Source organism: Brassica napus, chromosome C7 (assembly GCF_020379485.1).
Source record: "Brassica napus cultivar Da-Ae chromosome C7, Da-Ae, whole genome shotgun sequence".
NCBI classification, from domain to species: domain Eukaryota; kingdom Viridiplantae; phylum Streptophyta; class Magnoliopsida; order Brassicales; family Brassicaceae; genus Brassica; species Brassica napus.
Window position 1 is genome coordinate 37,607,011 of NC_063450.1, and position 12,054 is coordinate 37,619,064.

The 12,054-nt window shown below is 38.1% G+C and overlaps 2 protein-coding genes across 2 annotated transcripts; both read left to right on the forward strand.

The window, feature by feature from the left end:
- The first annotated feature begins 544 nt into the window (after positions 1-544).
- Positions 545-2,433, forward strand: LOC106350919. The gene is made up of 3 exons (XM_013790748.1): positions 545-1,111; positions 1,189-1,543; positions 2,375-2,433. The coding sequence occupies exons 1-3, from the start codon at positions 545-547 to the stop codon at positions 2,431-2,433; spliced, it is 981 nt and encodes a 326-aa protein (XP_013646202.1).
- A 2,924-nt stretch (positions 2,434-5,357) lies between these two features.
- LOC111213388 (D-aminoacyl-tRNA deacylase) lies at positions 5,358-7,376 on the forward strand. Its single transcript, XM_022715136.2, has 9 exons — positions 5,358-5,616; positions 5,706-5,886; positions 5,969-6,111; positions 6,193-6,256; positions 6,352-6,404; positions 6,539-6,594; positions 6,684-6,758; positions 6,843-7,016; positions 7,102-7,376. Exons 1-9 carry the CDS (start codon positions 5,398-5,400, stop codon positions 7,187-7,189), a joined length of 1,053 nt encoding a protein of 350 aa, XP_022570857.2. The 5' UTR covers positions 5,358-5,397; the 3' UTR covers positions 7,190-7,376.
- The last annotated feature ends 4,678 nt before the right edge of the window (positions 7,377-12,054 follow it).

Below are 12,054 nucleotides of genomic sequence, written 5' to 3' on the forward strand. Positions count from 1 at the left end.
GTCATTAGGTATTCTCACCACCGACATGCAAATGCAAAATGTATTGGCAAGATGTATGTTGAGGGATTTAGTGGTGGCAGTGATCTTAAAGGAATCTGGCCCGAACATATAATGGACTGTATAAGGGCTGTTTATCAACTTGACATTGGTTATACAAAGGCTCATCGTGCATTAGCATATGCACGAGAGATGGTTAGAGACACTCATGCTAGTGGCTATCAGGACTTGCCTTTGTATCTACACAAAATAAAACAGGCAAATCCAGGTACAATAGCAGAGCTTGAACTTGATGCTGAGAAAAGGTTTAAGTATTTATTCATTGCTTTTGGCGCATGTATCAAAGACTTTCCGTTCATGAGGAGGGTTATTGTTATAGATGGAGCACATCTATGGTAAGTTCAGAGGTGTTATGTTAGTGGCTACATGTCAGGATGGAAATAGGGGTATATATCCTATAGCTTTTGGGATTATAAATGTAGAGGATGCAGCTGCATGGGAATGATTTTTTACTCAGCTGCGTGGTGTGGTAGGTGATGGTAAAAATATGGCTTTCATCTCTGACCGATGCCCAGCAATAGCCAAGGCTCTTACGAATGTTTTCCCTTTAGCTGATAGGGGCATACGCTTATATCACCTTGGACAAAACATGACAGGTTTCAAAAAGCCAATAGTAGATTTGGCGAAAAAGGCTGCACGAGTATATCCACAGGTGGAATTTGACGAAATTTTTGAAGTCATTCGACGTCAAGACAGCAAACTACATCACTATTTAGAAACTGCAGATATTAGAATGTGGGCTCGTTCACATTTTCCAGGAGACATATATGATATCATGACAAGCAATTTCTGCGAATGCATTAATGGCGTGCTTAAGGAGGAAAGAGCGTTTCCTATTGCATATTTTGTGGATTCTATTAGAAAGATGCTTTCAAGATGGTTTGCAGAAAGGCGAGAGCAAGCTGCCTCAATGAAAACAAACCTCACAGAAGCAGCTGAACTCACACTGCATATGAGACACGCCAACATTGGTATATTAACTGTTGAACATATTGATTCAAACCGTAGCTATGTTACTCGTGGAGATCTGCTCTGTTTGGTTGATCTAGAAAAGGTATGAAAAAAATAGACTTTCACTTCTACATGTTCTCATTTGTCTCAGTTTTGATTCAAAGACTTCCTTTTTTGCAGAGGAGTTGTACTTGTAAGCAATATGATCTCGATAAGATACCCTGTGAGCACGCAATTAAAGTGGCTAAATCTCAGAAAATTGTTGAAGCTATCCTAGTGGATCCTGCTTACATAAAGGGCTACTTGGTTGAAGCGTACACAGAACCTATTAACCCTACAGATGAAGATTTGATCCCACCAGTCGATGTACTTACTCAAGTGTGTCTGCCACCCAAAATTGGCAAACAGCGTGGTAGACCGAAGATGAAGAGATACTTATCTGCAATTGAAAAAGCCAAGCGGTTCAAGCGTAAACTATTTAAAAAGAAGAACGAAACAATGAGTACGAGCAATCCACCTCCAGCGACACCGGAAGGTAATCAATCTTCACATAATACATCAACAAAGAAACGTGGTCGTAATCAAGCCGCCAGAACTCCAATAAGACAGAAGCGAACCAATATAACGCGGAGGACGTCATCAAGAAAGAAACCAAAATACTCGGCAAATATTACAGCACCAACCACTCCATCCCCCAGGGTAAGAAAATGACTTTTCCAGAATAGCCCAACATCAAAGAAGCCAACTCAGGGTGCTAAAAAAAAAAAATCAAAGAAGCCAACGCTTTCCCATCGAAGTCAATCAACAATGAAGGAGAAAAGGCGGTATGTGTGTACCAAATGCAATAATGGGACTAATCACACAAATTTCCTTTCCACTGGTACTGATTCCACAATGTCATGTCAAAGTGAGGCATAATAGCGAATTTTCTCTTTATTAATTTAGTACTTATGTTATTTCAAATTTTTGCAGTTTAAAAAAAAAAAAAATGAAGATCCGAGTAGACGTTTGCCATGAGAATCGACCGACAAAACATTGCCGACATCGATCGACAGAACATCACCTGCCGCGACCGATGACAACAACTTGACATCGATCGACATCAATTCCGGTCTGGTATATCGTTCTTACTTGTTAAACTGAGTCCTTATGTTTTAGTTATCACCATAACTCCGGCTGAATTTATACTGGGGACAATGTAGTTTAAGTCTAGGGGAGGTTTACTGATATTAGTTTATTCATGACTCTTATTCTAAAAAGTTTTCAAAAAGTTTTTATCGAGTCAAGAAGGGGATGATGAACTTTTTCAATTTTACTTACTATCTAACCACTCTCTAGCACCATTCTTTGAGGTTATTGACTGCAGGGTGTACTGAATGGAAACGCCAAAGCGGATCACCTGCCAATAACATCCACACTAGCTGAGAAAGTTTGAAGGAACCGAAGCTGACTTCCAACCTTAATCAATTCAACCTGCTTGTTTTGGGGCTTGGTATACATTGGATCGGATTCATCTTTCAGGTCTGAAAGGTACAAGTCTGTAAATTTTTGGTTTCTTCTCTCCTTTCTTCAGCATCTTAAGATAAAAAAAAAAAGATTGAAATGATTTCCTAGAAGAGGCAGAGGGGTATGAGTGTCTCTTGTGACCCCATTATTCTAAGTCCGAAGGGAATGATCACACATTGTGGAAACAAGGGGTAGGAGTGTCTCATGTGACCCCGGTATTCGCTACACTTTGTCAAATAAAAGCTACAAAAGTAGAAAAGTCAATGAGATGAACAAGATGGACTGTATCAGCATCAACATTCATTGAAATTGCAACTATAGAGATTCAGAGAAGAGAGATATAGGGAGAAAGGAAACTAGAATAAGACTACATGTTTACTCAGATACCTGCTATAGTAAGAGTCCATGTGTCCCTTGATCGATACTCCCAAGATTTAGCCTACACATTTATATGCATAAATGAAGTCAGTAGAGGGGTATGTCAGGCGGAATCAGCTAAGCTGCGGGCTGGAAGGTTTGGTTGCTAAGCTGAGGTCTAGTACATGAAGTGCCTCTAAAGTTGGTATTGATCTGATGTGGCTTGCAACATTGCAGAGGTAAAAGTAGTAAGTTTAAAATTGTGTAAGTCTCTGCTGTTTTCAAACTTCTTTCAGAGAGACTGCCTGTATGTTTTGCTTGAGGACAAGCAAAATGGTAAGTCTGGGGGAATTGATAGGCCATGGATTTTACCCACCTTTAGCCATGGTTTATAGGTGTTTTTATAACTGGTTGTTATATTATAGAGTCTATTTAGTATATCTATAGGATCAAGAGTGATTTGGGAGAAAGTGATGATTTTGGCGCATTTTGGAGATGTTTGGAGAAAGCATCCGAGCTTACCATCAAGCTGACCATCGGTCGACACTCAAAGACAATAATCAATCGATGCACATCCTGTGACATCGATCGACGGCGAAGCGCGCAGAAAGCTCGTTTGGCTTCAGACGACGTAGAGCCCAAGTCTTCACCAATTTACAAGATTACTCCTGACGAGTTTTAACCTAATTATATAAGATTTGCCAATATGTTAAAGGCAAAGTGTGCTTTCTTATTTTACTATTTTCTCAGCAAAAGGTTTTCTAGGATTTTTATTAGATTGGAGAGAAGATCCAAAGATATTTGTGATTGGAACTCCATTGATATCTATCTATTTATCTATGCAGTTTTTATACCTTATTGTTGTTATGAATTGCTTGACCATGTCTGAGTAGTTCTCTTGTTAGATTTTAGGGTTTAAATAGGTTATGAGGGATTAGCCCCAACTATAGATTGCTAAGTTGTGATATTCATCTTTAGGATTGTCATTAATGCCTGCTTCTAGATTAGCTACCTTGAACTTGCCCTAAGAGTTGTAGATATAAGCGATAGTTTGCATCTCACCCTGAATCCATCCTAACTGAGCTAAGATTGCTAAAGTAAGGCGAGAGCTGATCTAGAAATCTTAGTGAGCACATTCAACCTGCGCATTAACGCTTGACCAAAAGCGTCGATCGATATTCCAATCGAATAATCGGTCGATGGTTCAACAAGTATATCGATCGATATTCCTATAGAATCATCGATCGACACTAATATAAGGTCATTAGACAAACCTAGAAAGCGAGAGCCTAATGGTTTGTTTATAAGTGTTGAGCTCTATAATATCATGCATACAACTTGTTAGGCATATGTAGGATTATAATCCTGATTACCTGAATAAAAACCGTAAGTCTAGCTATTTTCATCTAAGTACCAAAACTCCAATCAATCAATCGAGCAATTACTTTGCTCACAAACTTGCAACTTTACATTTAAATCATTAAATCAACATAGCTTAACATATCTGATTAGACTTATTAAGTTCTCTAGCTCTCTGTGGATTCGATCCCTAAATACTATAACTGAACCTCTTATCTAAGAGAGTAATTCACTTCTTAGGGTAATTTGAATGAGATCAGCTCTCCGGTCAAATCTACAAGTTGTGTGCAAGTAAACAAACAATAACCAACAATAGCTTAGAAAAACTAATAATAATGATATTTTAATAGATAAAAACATAAACCAAGTCACCAAGATAGCTTAATTAAACACCTCCGAAGATATTGATCTGCAGACTCTAAAACGATACTGAACTAATCGAGAGTAGATAGTGTTCCGGGCAAACATAACTTACAGAAAGTTGCAGCTCCAACATATTGCTGCACCTGTAAGTTAAGCCAAAATACACACATCTATCAGTTCACATGGTTAAACAAAATGGTTACAAATTAAAGATGAATGAGTTGTATATCTCACAGACTACTCGGGGAATAACTTCCCACAACTTCCAAAAGTCATTCCCTTGAAACTCTCTCACTAACCGGGAAAATTGTTGCACTCTCATTGCTTCTGAATCTTTTTCAGCTTTCTCCAAAACCTCATATTTGTTGTCTTCCACACACATTGTAACCCAAAGCAAACAGAGAAGACAGCGTTCAAGCCAAATAGCAATATAAAATACATGAAACCAAAAGTAGAGGCTTGATGACGTTACCTGTGGACCTGAAAGACACGTCTTGCATTCACCACTCTCTCTCGTTTCTCATTTTACAATGACCAAAGTTATTTATAAAATCGGAGATCAACTAAACATCTGCTGCTGTGGTGTAGTGGTTATCACGTTTGCCTTACACGCAAAAGGTCTCCAGTTCGATCTAGGTCAGCACCAGTAATTTTTGCATTCAGTCACATTTGTAATGCTATTAAGAAAAGAAAACACGTGATTGATTCTCGCCTTATAAAAAAATTTAATAACTTGCTTGTTCGCCAAACAGAAAATAAACTTTTTAGTAGTAGTTTCCAAATGTTAAAAATAAATCTAGAAATATGATTCTGAAAATAAGAGGCCAAAACATTATACGCTTCAGTTTCAAAACAAACGCAACTCGTATCAAATCGCTTCTAAACGCCACTTGTCGCGTTACAGTAACAAAGAGAGAGATGGTGACACTGATCGTAGCCACCACATCCGACCCAGCATCGATCAATCCCGCGGCCGCGCTTCTCGCCATGCCGGGATGGACCGCCGGACCCATCTTGCCGCCGGTAACGTCACTAATCCTTCTCGGCCGCCGTTTTAGCTTTTTCTCTCGTCTGAACTAACTAACTAACTTCTTGTCGGATTCTTACTTCAGGACATGAAGAGTTTCGTTAACAAGCAAACGAGAGTGATCCAACACGACGGATCGATAGTGAAAGAAGACGATCTGGATTCACGGTGGGAAGAAGCGACCGGCGAAGCTGTTGACGAAGTCATCTTCCTCAGCCGTCACACCGCCGTCTCGAACCGTCCTGCTCTGACTGTTCACCCCATTGGTATGCTTAAAGATCAAAACTTTCCATCTGGGTTCTTCTCCTTTTTGTGTAAAGGATGATGCTTTTGTTGATTTGAGTGTAGGAGTGCTTCACCTGAAGGAAGGAGAATCGCCGCCGCAAGGAGGGAAGCCAGGGTGGGCGGCGTTGACGAGCCCTAGAATTGGTCCATGGCTTCGACTTTTGAAGAAAATGGCTGAAGCTCATAGCTTAGTTCCTGAGTTTGAGGTTTTGTTTCTTGTTTGTTTGCTTTTTTCTGTGGAGATTGAAGTGTGAAGGAGATTGCTTTTTCTGTGTGTGGGTGTGTAGATAACATTGGAAGGTACTCATCATGGACCAATAACTAGTAAGCCAACCATGTTTTTGGAGATTGGTGAGTTTCTTTCTTTTGTTCATTGTATGCTTAGCTCGTGAGTGTTTGGAAAGTTCTAGGCTCTGATTTAATCATTGGTTATTGTGTATATGTAGGTAGTACAGAGGAATACTGGAAGAGACAAGACGCGGCTCAAGTCATGGCTCTTGTAAGTGAATAAAAGTTTGTTACTATGTTTTCAGGGGTAGAAACAATGTCCTTGTTTTTTCGTTATGAAGTTGCTTGTCATTATTCTGAACCTTGCTTTCATTTATTATAAGCATTGGTGTTATGTGTATTCAGTTAATGTGGGAAGGACTTGGGCTTGGAGGTGGTGAAGCTGTGGGGGACTGGAACAGGTATATATCCATGGTAGCTTAATCGTTACATCACATAAAGAATAAAGTAGAATTATATAAACTAATGTGAATCACAATTTTTGTGGCAGTGAAACGGGGAAGAGGAAAGTGCTTCTAGGGATTGGAGGTGGACATTATGCTCCTCGCCACATGGATGTAGTTTTGTAAGTTGTCAAGAACTCTCTTGAGTATTAACATTAAAACTGTCTCTCTCTAGCTGATTTTTTTTGTTTTGTTGCGCTCATCAGGAAAGATGATGTTTGGGTAGGCCATTTGCTTTCTGGATACTCATTGCCAATGGAGGAACCCAAACCTGGAGAGAAACACATTGGTGGGACTTGGAGACAATCAATCCAAGCAGCATTTGAAGCTACTATAGCATCATTCCCAGGAGGCGAGATCGTGGCTCATCTTGATCACAAGTAAACTCTAGAATCATTCTCCTCTAGATATTGTTGCCTTGATCCCTGGGCTTGGATTACAAGTAAATAGTTTTCTCTGTTACAGGAGCTTCAAAGGATGGCAAAAGAAAGCCATTACAGAGTTCTTGGCAGAACAGAACATCAATGTTGGGAAGCCAAACGATTTCACTTGAACTGTGAGACCCATAAAGACATATGGTTTGAGTTTTGGTTTATTTATTTAGAATCTTGTTATGAACCGGATTGTGGATGGCTCATAACCAAGAAATTATGATTTGTAATCTTTCTATTTATCTATGACGGTATAATCTCCAATATAAGAAACTTTTACGTTAAGAATAAAGAGAGATTTTTCCATTACTTTTATAACACGTTATCAGTACGAAACTCTAAATCCCTAAGCTAATACTCAAATCGAAAAACCCTAAAACTCTAACCTCAGCCGGTGATCCGACGAACCCTAAATTCCGATCGCGTCTCTTGTTCTCGCATTTGTTCCAGGTCGCGTCCCCGATCAGCCGTCTCCGATCAGCTTCAGCCCAAGGCGTTCCTGGTCCTAACTCAGACGTTCGTGACCCGAGAGCAGCTCCAGCACGCGACCTCTTCCTCGTTCGCGACAGCATCAGACAACTCGCGTCCGACGATCAAGGCGTTCCCGATCAAGCAACAAAGGACGTATGCGACCCGATAGAAGCGACTCGATCCATTCCAGCTCGCGTCCCTTTCGTGTCCAGCTCGCGGCTCAACTCCTTTGGTGGTCTGATTCAACAATCATCTAAGGTTAAAAGGTAATTCAAAACCTAAGAACACATAAACATGGATTGATTGATAAAGAATGAAACCCTAAAACCCTAATCTTTATGAATCAAAACCATAGGGTAATAGATCAAAAATCCTAATTGAGTAAATCGAAGCTCTAAAAGTTAAATACCCCAAACCCTAAATCATGTTCATACATGATTAGAACCCCAAATCGGTTTTTACAAGTTAAAATCCGATAAGCCATAACCCTATATCTATAAATCCTAAATAATATAAATATCAGAATTAATTATACTATAATTATCAAATCACATATCAAAACCATAATCGAATATTTTGAAATCAAAACTGTTTTCGGTTTTGATCATTGAGGTTTTAAATCTGATTGAATCTGATGCTATGTTGCTAGAATTGTTTGACCGTTAAATTGATAGATTTATTTTCTCATCATGCTTGGTTAATTGTTCATCTGATTTAAAATTGTTTAAACCGACCAGCCTGTTAAAACATTGATTGAATATGATAGGTTGCTAGTTTGCTTTGCTTATATAATCCGATAGGTTGATATATTGATTGAGGTTTACTTGTTTAAAATCTGAATGATCTGATTGCATGATTCTTGAGGTTTAATATCATCTGCTAGAGTTGATAGTTTTGTAATCTGATCTGTTTTAAATAAAAAACCCTAAATAATCTGTATGATATGTTATATTGATCTGATTTGGATGTCTTTGAGAATTGAGAATCCGTATGCTAGGTTGATAGATTCATGATAAAATCTAATGTCTTGAGGTTTAAGATTGTATGCTAAGTTCGATTAAATTGATTGAACTGATTATATGTTTTTGAGGTTTGATAAATTCGGATACTAGATAAATTATTTACAGGTTTATGCTAAATATTAATCAGCCTTGAAACTGATTCATTGAAATTCATGCTTGAAATCTATATTCTAGTATTGCTAAAATCAGCTTTGAAACTGATTGAGTGATTAATAAATATTTTTACTAGTCTAGCTAAAATCCATTGATTGTTAAACCCTAATTGCATGATTAATTGAATCTGTTTTTGCTAGTCTTGATAAACCATAATATTATGAGCACATAGAAATAGTATTGCTAAGACTTGCTAGTAATTGACTAATTGATTAAATGCCTTTAAGATTGATAGTCTCATTGTCCTCACAAGATTGAAATCCGAATTGATTGTTTTTAAGAGTAAGGCCGCATGAAAATTATACCTAAATATTGAGTGATATATGATTTGAGATGTCGAAAATCAACCTGGATTTTGCTGCCCTAAATCTTTCTGGAGATAATTATTTACGGTGGGCATTGGATACAAAGATTATCCTAAAGTCAAAAAGACTCGGTGAATGTATCATAGAAGGCAATAATGTCAATGATAAAGATTGATACAGGGCAATATTAATTATTAGTCATCATCTTATTAAGAGTCTCAAAGATCAGTATCTGACTATAGAGAATCTTCTAGACCTTTGGACAGAGTTAAAAAAAAATCGAGATATGATCACCAAAGAACGGTGTTATTACCAAAGGCCCTATTTGATTGGAGGAATCCCAGAATCCAGGACTATAAGTCTGTGGATGAGTCTATTGCTAGCTGGGAAAATAATGGATTACTGATGAGAAACAGTGAATTGAGACCTCCTGGATTAACCTCATTACCTGATACCAATAAGGCCGCAGAAGAAAAAAAAAGGTAACCACGTCCAGAATGATAGACCACACGGTAATGGCCGTGGAGGGTGGAAAGGACGTGGTCATGGCCACTATAACACATTTGGCCGTGGGAATCACTATGGCAGAGGCTGTGGGTATCAACTCAATTTGAGCCATGGTCAATGCAGTGGCCGTGGTATATTCTTTAAACCACAAAACTCGACCAAATCAGTGTGCCATAGATGTGGAATGGGGAACCATTGGGCTAAGATATGAAGGACTCTCAAACATTTTTGTGACCTCTATCAAAGAGAGTCTGAAAGAGAAGAATCCTGAAACCCACTTGGTCTATAAAGATGGTGAAAATAATTTCGAACATGATCAAGATGATCTTATGGAATATGAGACTTATGATTGCCTAAAAGAATCAAGTTGATAATCTGATTTCGACATCAAACTTGTGTGATTGCTTTGTTTGTATGTTTTCTCTGGTTTTTATCTCCTTGAATTTATTTCTATTACATTGTCTGCTTAGATTAAATGAATGAATGATTTTTCTATATGAATACACTGAAAAACGCCAATATAAGTACTAAAGCAGGTATCACCAGTCTGAAAGAAGATTATGGTCAGGCTAATATATTATTGCCTAAGGGTATGCATCTAGAAATCGTTGATGCATTATATTCACTCAGCTCTAAGAGCAAGAGCAGCCTATTGAGTTTTAAAGATATAAGAATGAATGGTTTCCATATTGAAACAATGGGCGAAAGAAACAAAGAGTTCCTTCAGATATATGTATAAAATCGCCCAAGACCATAATAAGTCCTAAAGACTATACATGTATTCTCTACTGACCTAGACTATGCATAGATTAGTATGATAGAGGCTAAAAGCCTGCGAAAATATACACTTTATGGCACGACCGGATTGGCCATCCTGATCCAAACATGATGCGAAAATTGATGTTCAAAAGGCACACATTAAAAGATAAGAAGAGTTATCCCAAAGAATCTCACGTGTGTATCATGTACAGAAGGGAAACTCATTAGGCCATCACCAGTAAAACGGCTACGAGCCCCTTTTTCATAATAAAGAATATATGTCTAGATAATACTGGTGAATACATGTCCCAAGCGTTTAAATGATTATGGTATGTCCATGGGGGTAAGTGTGCACAATTCTGTGATACATGTCCATACCAAGAACGGATAGACCATAACTTATGAGGTCAAAACTCCCATTCACAGCTTGAGCTACGCGAAATTTACATGCACCTAAGTTAATACGCATCAGGCCATTTAGTGAGCATAGATATCCCCTATCACAATTATTAACGGGTCAAGAGCCAGACATACCCCATCATAAGACATTTGGATGTGATGTCTATGTACTAATTGCTCCACCACTGAGAACTAAGATGGGACCTCAAAAGGAGGATGGGGATATATGTTGGATATGACTCTCCCACAATAATAAAGTACTTTGAGCCAACTATGGGTGATTATATTTGAGGTCAGGTACACGGATTATTTTAAGACCAGGAGGAGAAAAAAATAATAAAGCTGGTAAAAGAATGGTAAAAGAAATAGAATGGAATCAACCATCAATGTCTTGACAAGGTCCTCGGACTAAAAAATGTGAAATAGACGTCCAAAGATTATACATTTACTAAGCTAGCTAATCAAATGCCAGACACATTTGCTGACCCGAAAAAGAATGACTAAGTCATATATAAACCAGCTTGTAAAGCACCAACGAATTTGATGTCCAAGAAGAGACACAATCAAGTTGTTACATAGTCTAGACAACATATGAAACGTGGTAGACCAATAGGTTCCAAAAGATAATAATCCTTGGAAATAAAAGAAAGGTGCAGAGAATGATAATCAAAATCCAAATCCGAGGTTACTAAGGAAACCATCCCAGACATAGAGATAAGGCCGGCCGGCTCTAAGATACAGGTACCAAACAATGTAGCTTGGGACGCCAAGCTGCAAAGTATTAAAAGTCCTAATGAATCTCAATCGATTATATCATGTCTAGAACATAATGGAACCAATAAGGAATGTCGACATAAGATGATTTATTTGCATACAAGGTAGCACTTGAATTATGAATATAAGCGAAGATCATGAACCCACGTCAATAGTGCGCACTCGTAGAACAGATTGGATTTAATGGAAACGTGGGGTTAAATAGTTTAAGGAAGAAATGCGTATTTGACCATATGATTAAGACGTCATATGATGTTAAAACCAGTGGATATAAATGGGTCTTGTGAGGAATAGAAATCGTGAGATATAAAGCTGATGTTGCACAAGGATTCTCACAAAGACCAGTAATAGATTATGAGGAGACATACTCCCATGTGGTGGATGCAACTACTTTTAGATTTCTCATAAGTCTGGCTATATAAGAGAGAAAATTAGACTTGCAGCAAGTTGATGTAGTGACTGCATATTTATATGGTCCACTGGATAATGAAAGTACTAGAGGGTATTGAGCTGAAAGTACAGCAAGTTCTCGAGAACAATATTGATAATCATCAAAGTATATGATCTGAATATCCTAGGAACCTCTGGATACAATTT

Coding starts and splice junctions, on each gene's coding strand:
- LOC106350919 (XM_013790748.1), top strand. CDS start 545: ATGGCTTTCATCTCTGACCGATGCCCAGCAATAGCCAAGGCTCTTACG. Junction 1,112..1,188: donor GTTTGGTTGATCTAGAAAAG/GTATGAAAAAAA, acceptor CCTTTTTTGCAG/AGGAGTTGTACTTGTAAGCA. Junction 1,544..2,374: donor ACCTCCAGCGACACCGGAAG/GTAATCAATCTT, acceptor TATTGACTGCAG/GGTGTACTGAATGGAAACGC.
- LOC111213388 (XM_022715136.2), top strand. CDS start 5,398: ATGATTCTGAAAATAAGAGGCCAAAACATTATACGCTTCAGTTTCAAA. Junction 6,112..6,192: donor GCTTAGTTCCTGAGTTTGAG/GTTTTGTTTCTT, acceptor GTGGGTGTGTAG/ATAACATTGGAAGGTACTCA. Junction 6,595..6,683: donor GCTGTGGGGGACTGGAACAG/GTATATATCCAT, acceptor TTTTTGTGGCAG/TGAAACGGGGAAGAGGAAAG.